We start from the raw sequence: 22,356 nt of genomic DNA on the forward strand, positions 1-22,356 counted from the left end.
CTTCCTAAGTATTAAAAGATTTGGAATAAAAGTCTGGAATTTTCTTTTTATCTGATTTTGTTTGGAAAACATACTGTCAAATCTTACTAAAATCAATCAATGGACTCTAATAAGTTTTTCTTTTGAGAAAAGTAATAAAACAGAACCACCAGTCTAACTGAATCAGCAAAGAGTTGACAAGTAGCCACATTGGAGAGAAAAATGGGAGTAGTTAATAACAGGGAGGTGATCATTCCTCTGTACTAAGCTCTGGTGAGGCCACATCTTGAGTGCTGTGTTCAGTTCTGGGCACCTCACTATAAGAAGGACACAGAAGTGCTGGAGAGTGTCCAGAGAAGGGCAACAAAGCTCCTGAAGGGCCTGGTGCACAAGTCCTGTGAGGAGAGGCTGAGGGAGCTGGGGGTGTTCAGTCTGGAGAAGAGGAGGTGGGAGACCTTATTGCTCTCTTCAACTGCCTCAAGGAAGGTTTAGTCTGGATGTCAGGAAACATTTTTTCACTGAGAGGGTTGTCAGGCATTGGAATGGCCCAGGACAGTGGTGGAATCACCATCCCTGGAGAGATTTAAAAGGCGTCTGGGCCTGGTCCTTGAGGACATGGTTTAGTAGTTAACTTACGATATTGGTCAAAGGTTGTACTGGATGATCTCGGAGGCCTCCAACCTAAACATTCTGTGGTTCTGTGATAAATGTCACATTTTCAATCAGTTAGTGGGGTTTTTGCAGGTTGCTTTCATTTTCGTTGGCTTCATACGCAGTTCACTGAGAGCAGAGAATACAGCTACAATGGGACTCACACTGAAAATATCATTACTTTAAACTTCAGATTTTCTTTTCATATCTCAATAAACTTAAATAAACCAGGATGAATAATTTTACCCTGCACTACAGTAATAGGGATAAGAAGTATTATATTTCACAGTAAAAAAATGAGGAAATAACCCCTGAAATACTAGTGTAAAAAAATCAATATTATCTAGAGATAATTAAGAAAATGAGAAAATGCAGATCCCCCACTTGTTTCCTAGTGACTTGTGTCTACTTCTTGCAGAGAACATTACTGTAAGGTGTCCATGTGTGTTCATAACAGTGTAAAGTATTTGTGATTTTAGTGAGACCTGTTGCTAATATTGGAAATCAAATATTTTGATAAGGTTGTTTTGGTAAAGCATCTAGATAGATTACACAGAATCACAGAATCAATGAGGCTGGAAAGGACCTTTTAGATCATCAAGTGCAGCCTGTGTCCTAACACCACTCTATTGGCCAGATCATGGCACCAAGTACCACAATCAGTCTTTCTTTAAACACCTCCAAGGATGATGACTCCACCACTTCCCTGGGCAGTCCATTCCAATTCCTGATCACCCTTGCTGAGAGGAAGTGCTTCCTACACATCCAACCTAAACCTCCTCTGGCATAAAGTCCCATAAAGCAGCTCAGATGAATATTCCTGTCAAGTGTCACTAAAAAGGGAATAAAAAAACCTAATTCACACTTATCTAATAAGAAATAATTTTGCTTCCCAGTGCCATACTGGATATAAAGACTTGTGTGGCCTGAAGAATTGACCCCACATTTCCAAGAGTGATTCTTAATGCTCACCTCCTCTATTAGAGGCTCTGATTTTTTGCACGGCCTTGAAATAAAACTGAAAAGCCAAACGTGTTCCAGCCCTCTGGCACTGGAGGAAACGCTCGCTCTGCTGCTGAACAGTGAAGTCTTTCAGCACCATCACTCGTTGTGCTTTCTGCTGCACACCTCTGCTTCACATATGAAAACAGTTTGGGAATTCCAACTAAATTAAGAAGCCTCGAATTCAATGAGCCGCTTTAAATGGAAAATGGAAATTAGGGAAAATTTGCATGTTGTTTCTGGTACTTAGTGATGTATCTCAAAACACATGGAGAAGACAAATTAATCAATCAAGCTCATACAAAACAAACCTCATGCACTGCAGGGCAAATGCCTTATCTCTTTCCATGTTGATTATTGCCACTTTTGAGTCAGTTTGCTTTTACATTCTGATGAAATGCATTGTGAAAAAATGTCTCTATTTTTAAGCTGTTTTTCTTCAACAAAATCATCATGGATGGGAACACTTTTGCTTATAATCCTTTTTTTCTTAAAAAAATCAAACTTTACCTGATAATATTTCTTTAATGCTATTAGAAACTAGTGTACCACAGAAATCTTATACTGTTTTGAAAAAAGAATCTAAATAAGCCTATTCTCATTTGAATCAAAGCCTGATGTGGCTTTGTAAGTGAACCATGGTATTCACAATTCCTTTGCCCTCTCTCACATCTCATAAGTCAATGTACACAGTTAGAGCAAGCTTTTAATAAGTGCTATGGGACATGAGGTGAGCACTTCTTCCAGACAAAAGCAGCAGGCCAGAATAATAATGGTTTTAATTCAGTAAATAAGTCAATTTTAGCTGAATATATATTTCTGCCAATCCATAAATCTATTTTTTTGATCTTTATTGTTGTGTTCATCTACGCGTAACAATTGTACACACAGTCAAGTCTTTCCATGGTCTCGCTAAGCTGTAATAATGAACAAAATTAATTCTTCAGGTCTGGTGTTTACTGTCTCAACATTTAGAAATTAATGTCTAGGGGGTAAAAATAAAAAGCAACACCCAAACTTACATCTCTGTCCAGAATTCGGCCAGTGCTATTGAGGTACAACCGCTGGCTGATAGGATCCAGGATTACCCAGTAATCCACGTTGTCCTTTAAGGAGAGTTCAATGGTGGGATCTGGCCCTCCTGCTGTCCCTTTGATCAGCATATTGTCAACTAGGATAGTGCCTGCAAAAAGAAGAAACACAAGGAAAACTTTGTATGTGCCTCCACATTTCTATGCATTTTTGGAACAACAGCAACACTAAAAATATTGTTTTCCAGCAAAGGTTTCTGATATTTTATATTTTGAGTGACATTTAATAAGTCTGGACCTTATTATCTGTAGTGAAAAACCGCCTCTGACACTGAAGCTATTTCACATAGAAGTACTTGCAACACACAGTAATTTAAGCTGATGATTAGATCCATCCTGCAGAGCTATTTATTTAACATTATGATTTTTTTCTCCACTGAGCCATCATCACTCAATCCACCTCAAACAAATGAAAGCTCTGAAATAACAACCAAAACCAGAATGAATTTTCTACAGCAAGAATGGCACATCAAGGTGAGGGGGGAAAAACAACAGTTACATAAAGCTCTCCAGGAAAAGGGGTTTATACCTTGAGTTTCTATGAATTGCAGCATAAAGACATTAAAATCATGTCTACCTAGACACAGGTAGCACTTCACTAGGACCAGCTATCTATTCAACATATATAACATGTTTTTTTTGTTTTCTTGTCCTATCCTGTGATTTAAAAGCCTTGCTTAACAACTCTATTAGTCAGTTCAGAGTACCCATGGTATAATTTCCTGTGTAAAACACTCCAATTTGCTTTCCAAATGTCAAGCATTACTAACTACCCTAAACGTTACACTCTGGTGCCTCAGATTTGCATGCACTGTATTTATAAAAACTTCAAGATTTCATTTTCCTGAAAAATTAATACTACCCAGTTTTCTTCACACTGAAATATTAAAAGAAATTATCTTTGTTGTTCATCATCAACTGTTATGAAGAAAATCTGCGAACATCAGTAGCTGCAGAACAACTAAATTATTTGTCACTAACCCCTTGTATTAAGGGGTCAAATAATTTATTCTCAAGTGCAAAGTTTCTTTACACCTTTAATTTATAACAACAGCAATTCTGTATAAACACATGCATCTGGGGGGGGGGAGGAGGTTGAGAGTTGGGTTGATGTTTTTTCTGAAGCAAACAACCAAATGGTTTGCAGTTCTACTCAGGAAAACACCACAGTAAGGCTTTTTCAACCATTTTTTTGGAAACTACTTTTTAAAACACAGTAGACATGATGGGAAAAAATCCTGCCAAACACCCATAGCTTTGCACCAGGGAATAGTTTCACATTAGAGGAGCATTACCCTTTCAGCAACCTGAGAAATACAGATGCTACCCATGTGTTTTCTGGCTGTCAGCATAGTTTCTTGTCTTCGATACCACCTGTACTGTTACACTCTGACCGAGCTGCCTGAACTAGCATATCGCTTTTGGGGGACCACCACTACTTTTAATGTCAAAAGGATTTCACCAGGACAAACAAGCTGATTACCAATCCTGTAACAGTTCAAAGTCTTCAGGTCTAGTCACCAATTTCTCAAAAAACTATAAAATCAGCTCCTATACTATCAAATACCAGCTCCTGTGTATTTATCTCATTATTGTGCCTCAACAATGTCGCAAAGTCAGGCAATCCAAGCTTGAAGTCATCTGAACAAAAGATGCCCCAAGAAAAAGTCTCCCTGAAAAAAACACCCAAGAAAACAAACACCACAACCACCCCAATGGCTCCAGTTGTTAGAAGTTTTTTCCAGTCTTCCTGTTTAGAGGAACAAATACATATTACAAAGGACACATATATTCCTCACAGCACAGAGGGCATTTGAAAGTGGTGAGCTACATGGGCCATATTTCCAACACGTTAAGGATTGCAAAAAGAAGAAGTATAATTTTAGACAGCAACATCTAAATAACTAGAGGAAGGTGCTGCAAAACAAGTCATCAGTAGTTCTAACAGTGCCCTTGTGGTTGCATACACCAAATATTTTACTACTTGGTTCAGTTTAGGCTTAATACACAACAGTTTGTTGCTCTTTGTCCAAGCAGGCTTCATATTCTCTTGCCTAGAGTCTAGAAAACTGACTTCTGCTAAACTCAGCCTTCTATAAGAGCTAAAGAACTCAAACAGCTTTAATTTTTAATGAACATGAGAATAAATGATTGCAATTATATACTTTTAAAAATATCTAATCAACTTAAAGCTTTGATGAATTTAACACAATTTCTAGTGTAACACTGCCACTTAACTGACCTCACTGCTTTGAGTTCTGTGTTTCATTTGACTTTCCTCTGCTGCACTTTACAATAGCCATCTACTTGATTTAACGAAGCACTTCTATTTGGTTTGTTTTGATACAGCAACTATTTTTGTTCATAAAAAAGGGACTGTTTTTTCTTCACACATTCATGAGGCACTCGTACTCCTCTTCAAGATACAGCAGTTTGAAAATAAGCCTTTTAATAGCCATTTTTAAAGTATTATTCTTGTAATTTACAAAGCATCTGACATTATGGGTTCATTTTATGCCCCTTAAGATATCTATCATTTTTTTCCTTACATACTTCCTGTGCCCTTGGTTTAAAATGCCAGGGAGTTAATCTACTACCAATAAATCTGAATACATGAGGTTCAATGTGAGAGCATTAATGGTTTGTGCATTAACTCTCCATAGGTAAGAGCACAAAAGAAAACACATCCCTGTATATTTGTAGCACACTACGACATTAACTTTAGAGAATTTGCTTTCATAATTTTTTGCATAAGCAAGGTCAAAGATTGTTTTAACAGGACTGGAGTATTTTACCTAAAGTATTCTAAAGTATTTATCTAAAGTATTTTAAGTTCTAAAAGTTATATTTCTTCTTCATTATAGTGCAAGTTCAATTTTATGTTACTGGGAATGATGACAGCTTAGTAGGGCACCTGAAGAGGACATTAACACTCACAGTGAGGACAGAAATGATCCATGCAGATGCATGTTTCTTGTACCCTATTTCTGGGAAGTTACACTCAAACACCCAAACATTCAATAGCATTTCAGCATTGTTCCTGGCACTTAAGTCCTGTGTGCACAAGCCCTTGAAAAGGACACCAGAGACTATAATTGGCGATTTTTTCCCTGGCTACTTAAAAAAAAAAAAAAATTATGTGAAAGTTAGATTGCAATAACACAAGTAGATTTTAAGAACAGCTTTTCATCTTGTGTGGAGACCAAGATTTGGCAGCTTTTCCACCTTCTGTACTGCCTGTCGATCACCAAGATGTCTTGTGGAAACACTATACAGACTTTCAAGGGATAAGTAGAGCACAAGCCTCAAGGAATCAAAGTAAAGCAAATTATTTGCCAAAAACAAAACAAACCATTAAAGACAGAAACCAACAGACTGCACAGGAGAAGAGAGATCTCTTGTTTTCAGGTGTAATATTATTTTTCCGATAGTAATGACATTTACTCAGATGAGCTTGTTGGGAATTATTCAACAAGTAGCTACAAAATAAAACAAACAAATAAATATTACATGGTCCTGTAATCATAAGAAGAGCTCTACAGTAGTGCAATCCTTTGAGAGGCATCTAGGAGCAAAAAATCTTCATTAGACTGAAATAATAGGGAAGAGTTTTTCATAAATCAGTCTCCACAGAAGTTGATCTTTCTATGGAAAGGTCATTATCATCTACTCAGGTGCAAAAGGAATAAAATACAGAATTTGCAGTTTATGCTCTGCTAAAGGCCATAGACCCTCAGTGCTCAGTAAGGACTCAATAAATGATTTAACACACCTTGGGATTTAGTTGAATGTTTCAACAAAGCCCTTTTTTCAGGAGTCAGTGAATTACGACTGCTCTGGGAATAACACTTATGCTGGCACATGAATCAGAAAATGAGATTTTAGCAGAAGGAAACCCACAACACTTCATATTTAGGAGTTGACAGGCATTCGCATCAGTTGCCAAAATACAAGGATTACAAAACAAGGGGGTTGTTTACTTCCACCAAAAATATCTCAAATTTAAAAATGAAACTCACAGCTGGAGGAAAGCATCATGTTCTTCCTACTTGAGTAACTGAGAAGCTAAGAGAGACAGGAATGGGGCTTTTCTTTCTGCAATTGCCAAGCTCATGCAGGTGAAGCATGTTCTACTTCCCCTCTGGTGCTACCAGAGAGGTACAATGGGCATCAGCTCAGCTTCACCCCTGAGAGTGGGATGAGGGCTTCATGCATCAGGGATGATCATTCTCAGTGACATTGAAGAGGCCAACCTAACTGCGACCAAATGAGCTGTATTTCTGAAGAAATACAACATCCAAACTGGACAGACTTTAACCTCAACAATGCTCTTGTACACACCAGCAGTGCATAGCCTTCCACATGCTTAGTGTTGGATGGGACTTGTTCAGCTTCAGCCATTTCAGAGCAGAAATATGAGATCCTAGAAGAACCTGAGCACTCACAAGCTGTGGGGGTGAAGCCAAAAGCCTGAAGCATATTTGAAACTAAGACAGAAGTATAACTGTCCCTCAAAGTCTTAATCATCCAAATGTACTTTTCCTTCCTTTGAAAAGAGTCTAAAACTTGTTATTCTTACTTTCTGAGCTGACAAAAAGCTAAAGCCACCTGAAACAGCTTGATTAACCTCTGATATTGCCAAACAACATCAGCAGCTACTTCAGCTGCGTGCTGTACAAAATCACCAAATTAATCAAGTCCAAATACCACATCAGTAAATTTACAGTACACATACATGGGGTTTCCTACCCTAGAACACCAACTATGAATTTTTCAGCCAGTGGTACTTAGCCTGGGAGAATTACACATGGTACCCATCTGGTTTCATGACCTGTTCACTTATGGGAAAGGACACAGATTTCCAAAAGACAAGTAAAAAGAGAAATTGTTACTTAAAAGGAATAAATATATATTCATATGCATACACCAATTCTTTGACCTGAAATAGGACAAGTACCAATAGCTGTCAATAGATGGAAGGAGACTCATTACTTCTGAACTCTAAAGTAGTGGGATCTTTTCACACCTAGTGTTTAAAAAATTAAAATCAAGCAAGCAAGGACAATGAGGACAGGGAGCCTAAAGAAAAGAGGAAATCCTACTTTCTAAAGAGCCACTGAAGTTAGCACTGCCAACAGCAGGCTGGCACGCTCAGACTTGGTGGTGGTGATGATGAGCAGTAGCTGGGCTGAAGTCCAGGTAGGGACATTCACTGGAGCTGGAAAACCCCGTGTCAGAAAGATCAATTGGTGAAAAACCTTCTGCCAAAGGGTGAACACTTCTGCACTTCTGTTGCAACACTTGTATCTTCTGTTGGACAAGTTGAAGAAAACAAAGCTGGCAGAAGGAGCTAAGAGATTCAGGAAAGTCTCCCTGAGCCATTCCCACCTCAGGACCATTAAGAATGTGCTGCAGAACCAGAGTTCCACCTGCACACACCCAACAGCTTCTCCTTTGTTTACAAATCTACACAGTGTAAAAATACACCAGGTTTCCTTCAGACAAGCAAATACGCATTAAAAAACACTATTTCTGCACTGATTTACTCTGCCTGCCATCAATGGTAAAGCAATTTGAAAATGGGGATTATTTTCTTATAGAAAGGCATTAGATGGATCAGTTGAAATAGCAGTTGCTTTTCTTGATATTCCGTAGAGCTTTCATAGTTAAACCTGGATCATAAGCTTATTTTTCTACATTTGAAAATAAGTCTGTAGCATAGAATGGATTAAATAGCAATAAATTAGAAGTCAATGGAGAATGAAAATGTTATTGCATTTTAGAAGTAAATTATCAACGTTATAATGAACATACCTAGACTAGTGCTGCAGCTTCACACACAGAAATAGAATAATTCTACAAAGCCACCTACTGGATCACGTATTTTTTATTCACTATCCTCCCACCATCAGTGGAGGACTTTCCAAGGTTAAGATTGTTTTCCCACTGTCTTGGACTGTCTCATCCCATCCAGCTCTGCATGTTACAGGACATAGCTAAAACAAAACGATTCCATTATTTTGACCAACCCAAGAGTTTGACAAATTCAGATTTGAGGCTTCTATTTGTATTTCTCGCACATGGACCTTATCTATGTTCCATGGGAGAAATGCTTTCTGTTCTTAGACATTGAACACTACCACTTTGGGTATACTGTAAACCAAGGAGATTCAATTTATTGGTTCAGTGCTTCCCAGTCAGCATGAAGATGGAGACCCAGCATTAAAGACTCCTCCAGGCTGAAACAATGCAGCAGGATGATGGAAGATGTCTCAGAGGCAGCTCCCAGCTGATTCCAGAAGCATTGGAATCACCATTCAGAGCATACAGATTCCTGCCCTGCAGGACACTGGGAGCCACGGTCCTTTCTCTCTGTCTTCCCTCCAGATTCACAAACATGGGGCCAGAGTACCACAAAGCCACAGAAAAAGCACCTCAGCACTTCACACATGTGACTTAAGTGACTTTGAAAAAAGTGACACACAACATTTACACTCAACATCAAAATGTAACAAATAAGGATGAAAAAAAATCCACAACGTAAAAGCATGACAGTTAAATGCTAACTACTAAATTCACTAAATATTCAGTACTTGCCTTCCTAGACGTATAAAACTAGATTAATGTTTTTGTTCACCCCTCCTTCCCCTTAAGAGGGGGAAGCGAACAAATAGAGTACCTGTGGAAAGACAGAGATGAATGCTCAGGAAAAAGCAGAAAGCAAAGAAGAAGCAGTGAAGCAAGGAGTTTGGGCCACATTGCAGCACTGAGAAGAGCAGACATTTTAAAATCCCAGAGGACAAACCAGAGATACAGGGAAGAATAATTTAAGCCGTAAAAACTATGCTGTTCTAACACAAACATCACTGAGGACTATAGAGGCCATGGCTGTGGCTGAGCAAAGTTTACAAGTTGCAAGCAATTATTCTGCACAAAGCTCCAGCCTGTAAAATTATGATAGCAAAGGAGCATCTCAGACTGAAAAAAGACCCTATCCTTCCTTGCATAGTTAAGAGAAAAAACTGAAAACAATGAATACTAAAGCAGGTGAAAATAGGTAATGATAAATCTTTTTTAAAAAACAGCCTTTTTACCCCCTGCCAACACTCAGGTTTCCAGCAGCAAGATAATTGCTTGGCTCACAGAAGGGTCTTCTTGTTCCTCCTGTAATGTTTCAGTGGAAGAAGGTCACTACCAGACCCCATCCCAGTGAGGCCACTGACATTGCTCTTGTATTCTTTTTCTGCTAGTGCTTCTGACAGAAAGCCTCTTTGTGCTGAAAAACCTAAATGAAGTAGGTAAGACATACCAGGGTCCAAGGACAAGCTCCAGTTTGTTGATTTTTAACATACTGTTATTTTATTTATCCATGCCTCAGCAGATCCCAGTACTTCTACTGAAAAATCAACTCTATTTGTCAGATCTCAACAGACTGTGTTCCTCCACCATAGTGCAACAGAGTACACAGGGCAAAATCCAAGGTTCTACTCCAAGTTATTATGGCAGCAATTTAAGTAAGTTGGAAAGAGGCATAGCTCCCTCCCCAGAGTATTGGAGCCTTGGCTACACAGGCTGCTTCCTACCCATCCTGCAGTAGACATATTTATGAGACCTTAAAGCAAGGCTCTTGCAGAAGGACCTTGAAGACATGAGGAAGACACGAGACCTTTCCAACACTTCATTTTTGTGTCTGTGCCCAGCTTACAAGGAGCACTTTGCTGTGTCTGCCCACATCACTGATAGCAGCACACCTCCATCATCCCCCCTCCCACCAAAGATTTCTGCTTCTCACATTTTGCCATTCCTTTCATTCAGCCCTGGGGTCAGGAGCCAACATCAATGAACAGAGCCTCTAAAGCCATTGGAAAAGACTTTTTTCCCTGCTGCATATTTGCAACATGGGATCATAAGAATGTCTTTATGTCATAGAGACACCCTTGTCATACAGACACCAGGGTCTGCAAAGTCCCTTCCTTGATGTCTGACAGTCTGCATTGCAAGAGGCAAAGCAAAACATGTCTGCAGGTGACACAACCAAATGTCTTTCCCTGACGGGATCATTTTTTTCTATTTCAGTCTTAAAAAACTTCTCCTGGAAAAATTTTTTTTTTCCTTAAGAGGTGTGAACCCTTTTGAGCCCATTCTAGGCATGAATGATACAGAAGGCAAACAATTATTCTCTTCAAAACAAGTCTAAAGGCTTACACTGAACAGCTAATAAAAATCCAACACTTATAAAGGATAATTTACAAAAAATTGTTTTTAAGATGAAAAAATTTCAGTTATACTTCACCATATTCATATACACAATATATAAATATCTAAAATTGCATATGCAAGCATCTGTATAAGATCAGACCAAAGCCCCATCTATCCTGGTGTCATCGTTGCAGCAGAGACCAATAGGCAGTGCTCAGGACAGATCTAGATCTCAAAGTGACTTAGAGCCCCCTCCTCCACATGCTTCTTGGCTCCCTTGTCCAAAGGCTTATATAGGCAAAAAAGAGAGTCATGGATTGGAACCTTGGAAGGAACCTTAAAGATCATGGGCATGGGCAAGGACACCTCACACTAGATCAGGTTGCTCAAGGCCCCATCCAGCCTGGCCTGGAACACCTGCAGACAGGGGGCAGCCTGTTGCAGGGGGCAGACAGGTTGCCTTCCTTGGGCAACCTGTTCCAGCATCTCACCACCTTCACAGGAAAAGACATTCTTCCTAATGTCTAACCTAAATCTCCCCTCTTCAAGTTTGAAAACATTTCCCCTTTTCTGCTCACTACACATCTGCATAAAGAACAGTCTGGTAGTGACCTTCTTCCACTGAAACATTACAGGAGGAACAAGAAGACCCTTCTGTGAGCCAAGCAACTTTGGACTTTCTCCTCCTAAACCTTTCCTCAAGTTACCAGGTTCTTTCTCTTTGTACAGACTCAAATGATACCTGCAACCTGTCCTACAGAGTGTGATGCACCATATTTTAAAATCAGAAACTAAAACCAGCAACGCTTACAGCTTACACTGACCAGTCCTTAAAACTAGAGAGAAAGTTGCACATTTAGGCTGAAAAAACTGCAACTTCAAAAACTACTTCTGCTGAAAACTGATAATTTTTTTGATAACACTGTTTTAAAGTTTCTGGTAATATTATCTGTCAGGGTTGACAAATGCTGCTGTGATACAAACAGGTCATAAGCTGATCAAAGATCAGTCTACTTTCTTGTTGCAGGGAACAGACAACCAGGCTCTTGGTGTCTACATGCAACAAGGACAAAGAACAGTCTGAGCTGACACTTGTTAATGTCACCTTGGACCAGCTCAAATGACAAAAATGATCCAAAAATTCCCCCTGGAGAATGGGGGATCTCCAGGGTGAGCCCACAGCCTCTGAGCTCTGAAGCAGGGTGATCATTAAGAAGGGCTGTAGCCAGGGCTCTTCAGGCTTGTAGGTTCCTCCTGCCAAACAGGAGAACCTGTAAATCCCAGTAGCCAAATTAGGGGAAAGCAGCCATTGCTCTAATTGAAGCAATTAAGAGTTTACTGGCTCTTTCCCTACAGATAAGGGTCAGGATATTGGAAGATGCATGTAAAGAAAAGGTCCTCTGGCTTCCCCTCCTTGACATGGGCGTCAGCTGCTTTATCCACAAGATGCATGTGATTTGGAGGGGCCTGGTTGCTCTGTCCCATTTATATTTTTTCTGAAAGCATACAATTATTCTATTTTAATTTTACAGAAAATAGAAAATAAAAAAAATCTAATTTCTATTCTGATCCTAGAAAAATTATTTACTTGTAATTACAGATTTTTGAAAAGCCTTGGCTAGGCTTTCCTCTCAAAATAGAAATCTCTGTTTTGAAATTAACCTAAAATACATCTCTGATATTGTGCAAATAGGGTGAAATTTGAGCTCTAAATACAGGCAAGCAAAAGTGATAAAAAGGAGAAAGGCATGTGCACAGGAAATGTGTGTCTTTGACCAATGAAATTCCAATGCAAACTTTTTTATCAAAAGGAGTATTTCAGCATGCAGCTTGCAGAGATGGAGTACAGGGCAGCTCTTCATTCATGTAATTTCCACAAGGAACAATTGTATATTCAGGTAGCTGGTTTAGCATTCTTGGGCTAATTTCAGAGTGTGTCAGATCACAAATATATATTAAAAATAGATTTTTTAAAAATCTTGCCTGCTTTCTAATTCTTTTAGTCATTACTCATGCAAACCAACATTGCTGTTTAATGGTTTTCTATTTGGAAAGGTCTGATTTGTATTTTAAACACTCAAAGACTTCTAAATAATTAAACAGACCAAGCATTTATTTGGGAACACCATGACCAGGTAATGGCCACTGAAAGTGTGAATTAAATGACTTGAATGATTTTATCTTAATTTGGAGCCATCCTAGAGCCTGTTTGCAAGCCCTTCTGATAGAAGCAGCAGGAAACCCAAACAATCTGCTCTAAAGCTGAATTATTAAAATTATAAAAGGCCTACCTAAATATTGCTTGTGCATTTCTGCATGTATTTTTTTAATAATTCCTAGGTGTATACTATGCACTGTAATAACCACATACATCTGTTTTCTCATAAATAAGACAAAAAAGCACAGCCTGCTGATGGTTATACATCCTCTCTGTGCTCATATGACTTTCTGCAGGCAAGTATCCTGAGAAGGAAAAAAAAAAAAAAAAAAAAAAAAGAGCATTGCCAGCAAACCTGGATTTTCTCAGTGCTCCCCATTCTGCCCAACAAAAAAGGCAGAGCAATTAAAACCATGTTTTCCAAACTCTTGCCCTAAGATGACTGTTTAGGTTGTGTTTGGCTCTTGTCTCTTAGCTGCAGATATTGCAAAACCACAACTGCAACCTGAACCTCCAGAAAGGAGAAAAATAATGGGAGTGTGTGGGAAAATGTAGGGGAAAGCGACCATCAAACATCCTCCTGATAGAAAAATACGTAACAGACCCAAATTCATATCTTTAACTAGATTTGAATACAAGTCTTGTTAAACAATAACTTATGATCTTATTGTACCTCTTCCTGCAATATTTGTCCAATTTTCAGAGGCAAAGAGAACAATTAAAGTATGGAATGGAGCACTACAGACCAAGTGCATACTGGACTTCATCAGAGATACACAAGAATCCTTAATTTCTTGGAAATGTCCTTATCTCTTTAGAAATACAAAACTTCAAGATGTACTTTTTCAGAGAATGAAGGGACTTATGACACCTCAGTAGTGACAACAGAAGGACAAACCACTCTGAATGGGCAAATGCCAGGCAAGCCCAGAAACGGGACAGAAAAAAAGATAATCTGCCTTTGAAATGTATTCTTTGCTCCTCTCAAATAGCCTGGTTTTTAGAGAAAGGATGCACAAGGTTTTTGAAATAGGTTAAGATTTTCATACATAACTGCCAAGTATTCTCCTTCTGAGGTCAGGGGAAGCATAATGATTCCTGGGGCGAGAGAAATCTTTTTTTTCCCTGTGAACTGCTTTATTACAGAAATAAAAAGCATAAGAAAGGAACTCTATAAGGAAATCTAAAAGATCATTTGTAACATATGCTTGTGCATAAACTTCCATGAATCAAGGAATCGGAATTTCAAAAAACTAACAAGAGCAGTTAAGAATAAAAGTAACAACACCAGTTTTGGAATGGAATACAGAATCAAGCAATTCAGGTAGGAAGCAGAAAGAGTGACAGATTACAGTAGACAGACTGAGAGACAAAACCATCAGTCTAACATCCTTACATACTATTTTATTCTTATAGCACTAGAAGACATAAAAACTAGCTGATTTATGTCATTCATCCCAACACATGGTTGTATTTTCAGACTCAGCAATAGAAAACTAATAAAAACACCCATAGAAAACTAATAAACCCAGAAATACATGGCACTACATCCTGCCTAGAAGCAGGTTGTTTTTTTATCTCCTTGAGGACATTCAAATTCAAGTTCTAGGCCATTCTATTGCCTCAACTGAACACAATGATATACGAAGAAGTCAAAGTCCTTCATGACACTAAAATGTTACGTTTATCAGAGGGCATAAACCCAAACCTGTTAAAGCCATACTATTCCCCAGAGACAGGCAATTATTTCATTCTCCTTTGACTTGTGTGTCAGGGAAGCAGAAAGGGTGTATCCAACTTAGGATGAAACATGAGGACCAGGTTTTCAGGTCACTCACCTTGAAAATTATGATTGACTTTTTTTTTTCCCCCTCTTTCTTCAAAGGGAAATCACACTCACTGAAACACTGCCTGAGCAGGACGTAGCATGAAGCAAAATTCATTGAGTGAACTGAAACCAGACATTTGAAAGAGGCTGCTAGAGAACTCAGCATTTAATTTTGCTTGTAATTGAAAGCTCTCTTAAAAACAGGACAAGTGATCTAGAATAAAATATTAGACTTGTGAAGAACTAAATTTTTGCTGATCTTTTATATGTCCTATGGAGATTAAAATTTCGGGCACCGGGTTTACGAAGAAATTGCACCAAATCCTCAAAGGAAAAGACAAAGCTTCAGCATATAATAAAGTTTAAAAAAAAAAATAAATCTTGCACCTTTTAACACTTTCAGATTCTCTTTTTCAAAGTATGAATTAGAAATTAAATGCTGTCACATCAGCAATGTGCCTTTTGTCTGCCTGTGAAAATTCACCCATGTGCACATAGCAGAAAAAACCCCCACAATTCACATTTATTCAGAGCAAGATTTGGAAACTTAGCAACTACTCAATTAGAAAATGCCACCAGCTCTGACCATGCCAGTCTCATTCCCCTCTCCATGGCAGCTTGCTCACATGCCAGGCTCCAACACAACAATAAAATATCATTAATATTATAATAATAACAACAACAATAACAATAGCAACAACAACAACAACAAGTATATATTTTTCATACGTTTTTTGACAATTCATGTCCCTGATGTGCTTTACTAATGTCTATACATCTGACCACATCTTGCCAGTCTATACATCTGACCACCCTTTCAACTTTTTTAGCACATAATGATCAGTTCCAAGAGGAACTTACTTGATGCTCCTTACTATTGTCTTTTTACAGCATCTCCTCAGAGTATATAACTCTTTTTTCTTTTTTTTTTTCCCCTGAACCCCACTCTCTCTATCTCGAAATATATTTACCTAAAACTTCCCCCTTTGTCTTGTGATATAGGACAAGGAAAAAAAAATATATATAGGTTGTTTTTGGTTTTGTTTTTTTTAAAACATGGAAACAGGGACACTGTACAGATCTTTTTTGCTCTGTCCCTACCCATTCTACACAAACATGAAGGCCAAGCAGGCCTGCTGCCTCTCCTTACAGACCCCAACTCACTCTTCTAACCCATCCATATCTGTTTTTTTTTAATTGACCACTCTCAGAGGTGTCAGACTTTCTTTAGACATTTTTAATGTATTAATTATTAATCAAAACTTAAATTTGGTAATACTGTGCCACAGTTTAGCTTGGGGCATATGAAACAGGTCCACAGAAAGGAATGAAAAACCCATACTTACAGCTGTGAAGCCACACAGTATTTTCACAACCTTATTTTTGTTCAAGTGCACAAGTACTCATTTAGAAAAAGGAGTTACCATCAGTACTTACATAATACTAAAACAACATGGCCAGAGCTGACTACATGTCAATGCCTGTAAATAAGATTCTGTAAAGCACAGAGCACCTCTTCTGTCCTATTAGTGAATGCACTGATGCTCAATAAATGCAGTTATTTTATCCATTGTAAAACTCCTAGACAGTAAAGAATATGAAAAATTCACATAAACAACAGTGCTTTACCAGATCAGTTAAACTGATGAGTTCAAATACACACTTGTTGAAGTTAAAAGATACTATATATACTTAAATATTTTAAACATTTAACAAGCAACTAGCAGTCAATGTCTGCCTATTCAGCACTCACAATGAAGAGCTCAGCTGGGGATATTAACCACTGCTGGGGCATTTTCCATTAAAACAGAAGGGTGGTTGTTTTTATTCAACAGTTCATTTTCATCATAAGTAGAAAAGAAAAGGGAAGTTTGTCAGCAGCATGAATTTTACCATAGTGTAAAGAAGTGACCAGCAGGTGGTTCTGGGGCACAGTTATGCTACATTTATACATTTATATTGGAGTAATCCTGAGTCCCACCTATGGCAGCTATGACTGTTTGGCTTTATCTTGTTACTGCTAGAAATTTCCTGCAACATACCTGTTCATCAGGAAATTACCATACATACTGTGATGCCCTACAACTGTTCCTACTTAGGATTTTATTTCAGTATATTTTCATCCTCTGAGAGTTTGCATTTATGTTTCCTCTTGAAAAATAAAAAAAAAAATAAAAAAAAAAAAAAAAAAAAAAAAAAAAAAATGCATCCCAGCAGTGTCAAAATGTATTTTAAAAACCCCCAAAGCTTATTTTTTCTACCTGAATAGAATTTGCCTTCTATGTCTTCCTGCTTTCTTCCTTCTCCAACTTGTTCTAAAGAGGATGCAGATGTTTTTGTCTGTTCAGCAGATCTAACTGAGCAGCCAGCTTCTGCTTACCTCAAAGCTTCCCCACCAGCTCCTGAGGCTCCTTTCAACAGGTAGGTTATGGCCAGGTCAAATGTATCTGCCCTATCAGCATTTCTTCAGTGGCAATTAACAGTATTTAAGAGAATACCCAACTTGTTTGCTAGATGCAGAGCTAAACTTCTGCACCCTCAATGTTCTTACAATCATCAGCTTAGAAAAATCCAGAGTTGGTAAGTGTAACTGGGCCATTTTATACAGAGATCTTAAAAAGGGCCTGAACATACATTTTTCTATGTCTCCTCATTCTTTTCCTGAGTTTACTCACATTTCAAACACTTTAGGGTGGTGGGTGTCACAGTTTGATGAGGCACCAGGGAAATGTTTTTGTGTAATCATACAACCCAGCAATTTCATACAGTAGCTCCTAGGCCTCCCCCTAGGAAATACACAAGTTTTCCTGCCATTTATTACAACACAGACCTTAATGACTTGTTACTTCAATAAGGAAACCATTAAAGAGTTCATTAGAGTAACTATCAAAATTCAACATATTGACAATTACCCCTTGGTAACAACCCATCTTGTTACTCCATTCTTCTTTGGGTTTTGCTGTAAGAATCCCATCAATTCTCTACCTCCCAGCAAAAGTTTCTGATGCATCTGTTAACAACAGTCATTTCAGATGTTCAAAGCACACATATTTCAGTGGGCTTCTATGGGTTTTCAGACTTTGGTTTTGGTCTTGTTGCTTGGCTGGTCTAACCAGAATAAAATCTAACTTCCCAAGGCACTTCATTGTTTTCTAGCTGAAGTTAATCAAAGTCCACCCTACCCCTTTGTAAGAAAGCTGACTTTCGATTACTTCCTCCACAGAAGATTAATTCCCTCAAACTGGTCATTTGTCAAGACCATTCATTCCTCAAGTTCCCTACAGACTTCTAACTTGAAATGGAGTCTTGGTTTAAAAGGAGCCATGAAATGCCATGAAAATGTAGAAGCACTGCTAAGCATGTCTTTTGCCTCACATTATTTACTGGTTTATTTACGAAAATGGACTTCAATGGAAACATTCCATGTTCAGTCTTTACACAACACCATCTCATCATGTAATACACACTGGCCAATAAGCATGCAGAGCAATTTTTGCATGGCTAAGGCAGGCAGGAAGTTTTACCCACCTACCTACTTCTCTAGCAACTTAAAGTATCTGAAACGCATGACTGCCAGCAGCCTTCTCTATTTTATCACCTCTCAGACATCCTTCACCAGATCAATGGCAGAGAGATGCAGAGCCTGGAGCTGTTCCTGTTGCTGCAGGCACTCATACCTCATGCACACAGGAGCATTACATACTGCTTTTGCTTTCTTTTCTAATTTCACTGTCTTTTACTATGTCACAAAGGCCAAGCCTTCTCACTTGATATACTTTGGGAATGTGGGTATTTCCATAGCAGCCTCATTGATTTTCTGAGTTCATTTTGATAGTAATTTTGAAGATCAGGCAGGCAATAGCTCATTCCAGTGCACTCTGCACCTAACAATAACACAATTCTCAGTTTACTGTAAAAATATTTACCAGACAAATCCTGGACAATGCACCATGGCTTCAAAGAAATTAATTCCTAGTGCTCACTCTGCTGATGGCTGGAGTCATGCACGGGGAGTGCTCTTGGACTTGGACTGATATCTTCCGTGCAGTAACCAGCCCATTTGCTTGAACAACAGGGGTTAGCAAAGCAGCTTGTAAATCAAAAACTAATCATGAAATGGAGCCAGCTTTTAGAACATTAAATAGCAGGCATTCATTCACACTGCACGAGGACTAAGTTCCCTGCACCCTTTCACCTTCACCTATAATACTGCTGGCTAAATACTAGCACTTGGGGAAGAAGCCTGGTCACTGCCCTAAGCAATACAGATATCAGCTCCAAATTTATTATACTCACAACCACAGCTTCCAATTATATTTAAACACATCTGCAGAGAACATTCTCAATTTTCTCTCCTTTTAACACTCTCATCTTCCTACCAGGAAAAAAAAAAATCATACTGGATCCAATTAAGATGCAGTCAATTTTAACTGGATGTGTTCTGAGTTAGCATAAATATTTCTCATAAAGGAAGTTAGCAAATTTGATTGATATAGATTAATACAAAGATTGATATAGATTAATACATTATGAAAAGATGGAAATTGTTTATCCTTGCAAACATGAGATAATACCAAAGATATCTTCGCGTTCAAGTATATACAAAAAACAAAGATGAAGAGGAGTATTTCAAAACAGACAAAAAGATTCACTTAGCTTAGCAGGAAGTTAAACACTAGTATGCTAACAGCTTGCTGTATTTCCCTACTAATGACCTGTCAACTTAGTGTTCAAAAACACAGCTCCTTATTTATCTTGGAAAATGTCTTATTCTGCATTCATGTCTTTTTTTCACATCTCAGTCCAAGGCCTCCTTCTGGCTCATTCCTCTCGTTATTAATAGTACCACACTTTCAGCTAGTAAAGACAGGTCAGATGAACATAGATCCTAGGAAAAACAATGCCAGCACATGTGAGACTCAATGCATGCTACAGGAATATATCATGTGTATTTACACATATATTAACATGAATTTATAGAAAACACTAATAAATAACTTCCTATTATTTCAAACTAAATTGCAAGCCTGGACAACAAAGGGAGTGAAACTAAGTTTAAATTTCCATGGCCTCATCCCATTTAAGTGGATTACAACACTATGGAAATAAACCAGATGAAAGTTAAATGGATTAAAAGCTAGTTGGCTGAGAAGTCTCAAAATACAACCAGGAGGAAATTGCTTCATTAGCCACATGGAAACGCACAGGACCAGGTCTGGAAATGTTTTGGAAATAAAGAGTGCCCTGACCAGTAAGGGTCTGGCCACCACCACGAACCCTTTAGAGACCTCTTTTCTTTTGAGATTAAAAAAGTTGTAGATTTCAAGCATACTCAGGACAAATACCACCTAGGCTCATGCCATGCTCGTTTTTCCTCCAGCATCTGTCTGCAGTCACTGCTGGAGACAGGATGCTGTCTACAAGGGATGATGAAGTTTGTCATTGAGGAACCCAGGGGATAATATGGATGCCAGTAGGGTTCTGCTGCTGCTGTATTTGGTACTAACACAGCAAGTAGGAACATTGGGTCCATAGTCCTGTGGCCCATAACCAACAAAATGGAATTAATCCGAGTCTTTCAAATGCAGTCAGAAAAAAAGACCAGATAAATGACCAAATTGGAGAACCTTTGGTACCATTAGGAAAATTCCCTCCTTTGGTTTCATCGAGCAAAGACTGAGGAATGACCTGATCAGACTTGTGCTGCCATAAGGCACCTGGCCAGAAACTGCTTTCACTGTATAGAACAAGAGTCCAACAAGACTGGAAGATTAGATTTACACTACAGGAAATGCAAAGTGTGTTTTCTTTCAGAAACCGAGTATTTAACTTTTCAAGCAATTTATCAGCAATGTGAATGTATTGTTCATTAACAGAAAGGTTGTTAGATGATGACTGGAGAAATAAAACCTACTCTGTGCAAGGATATTCACATACCCTGAGAGACAAAAAGGTTACAATATCTTTACAATCTAATCAGTTAGCTACAAAACTTCTGGATTTTCCAGTTCTCAGTCTCATCCACGTATTCATCTAACAGAGTTTATATTTTGACTTGACCTGGAAGAGTGTTCTTCTTAGGTAATACCCTGATGTCTTTGATGGGACAAAGCATGAAAGGGCAAGAGCTCAGCTATTTTTTTCTTTTATTTTTCAATGGGTTTAACTTAAAGGATAGCAGTCATGTCCAAAAAAATGAACTGATATCTAGAACTCATAACATACATGGAGCTATTCCACAAGTGTCACATTTCTCAGACTGTTTAAATGCTTACTACCCCTCATGGAAATGGTACAGAAAGTTTCCAAGGTATGCCCAGCTACAGAATGAAAAGAACAGTGCAAATCAGTATGGAAGTGAGAATAAATATGTGTTTTCAATGTGTTGTAATGTCTGCGATTCCAAAACACAGATAAAAGATACTTAACCAGGTAGAAAACAAAAAAAGATTTAGCAGATAGAAGAAATCTATGAAATAGCCTTGAGCACTCTGATTTCTGCTGCACAAAGTATTCTTTACCAGGAAATGAACAGATCTTTTGATCACTATTTACAGGCCATGGCTCAGGATCACTATTTACAGGCCACTCATTCCTATCTTTTCTTGCACAAAGAGGTAATTATTCCGTAAATAACTAAAAAAAAAAAAAAAATGTTGCCCTTGGTCATATGAAATTAAGTCATATGTTTTACCTAGAATGAGCATGTTCCCTACTTCTGATTTAGACATTTCTCCACAATCTCAGGACTCAAACTCTTCCCAGCTCAGCCCAAGCCTGGGGCAGATCTTCCCTCAATGTGAGGGGAAGCAGGGGCACTACCAGCCAGGAGCTCAAGTGAGAATCAATGTGGAAAATTTTATAAGGATCTTTTCCAGACTCTTTTCACTCTTTTGACTTACAACTGGCAAGTAAACATCTTTTAATTTGAGATGTTTACATCTGATACATACCAGGCAAGTTTGCAGATATACAACTACCCAAGCTAAAAACTAATATAGATCTTGCCACAGATTACAGAGAAATATAAAACAAAGCAGCACATTGTTCAAGCTAGAAGTCTTTTTTTTTTCCCCTCAACTATGTCACACAATATTTCAATAGAAAAATCCCCCAAGCTTTCAATGCCAGTTGGGTGAATTTGCCCTTGAAAAGAAGAAACTATCATTTCCCAGCTGTCCACAGTATAATTAATTAATGAAAGGGAATCTGTTATTCAATTAAAAAATAATGAGGCATCAATATGTAGCTGCTTCATCTCTATCAAACTGAATTCATAGGTATAAAGTTGTGGGTTTTTTCCTCAATTTTCTCCAATGTTTTGTCTTTTTCTGTACAAATACTACCAAAAATCAAACCACCTGCAACCTTATACCCCCGATTCCCTCCTCCATTTACAAAAACCTAAAATTTACCTCAGTTGTACATTACTAAACTGACAGTAGTAT

At 38.2% G+C, this 22,356-nt stretch overlaps 1 protein-coding gene across 3 annotated transcripts in view; it reads right to left on the minus strand.

Moving 5' to 3' along the window:
* Nucleotides 1-22,356, minus strand: part of PCDH15 (protocadherin related 15) — a 344,988-nt gene that overhangs the window by 233,705 nt on the left and 88,927 nt on the right. For all 3 annotated transcript variants that reach the window (XM_071748909.1, XM_071748908.1, XM_071748907.1), the window contains one exon: nt 2,655-2,815. In XM_071748909.1, the coding sequence (XP_071605010.1) occupies nt 2,655-2,815 (161 nt within the window). The remainder of the gene's footprint in view (nt 1-2,654; nt 2,816-22,356) is intronic.

Source organism: Heliangelus exortis, chromosome 7 (genome assembly GCF_036169615.1).
Source record: "Heliangelus exortis chromosome 7, bHelExo1.hap1, whole genome shotgun sequence".
Classification (NCBI taxonomy): Eukaryota; Metazoa; Chordata; class Aves; order Apodiformes; family Trochilidae; genus Heliangelus; species Heliangelus exortis.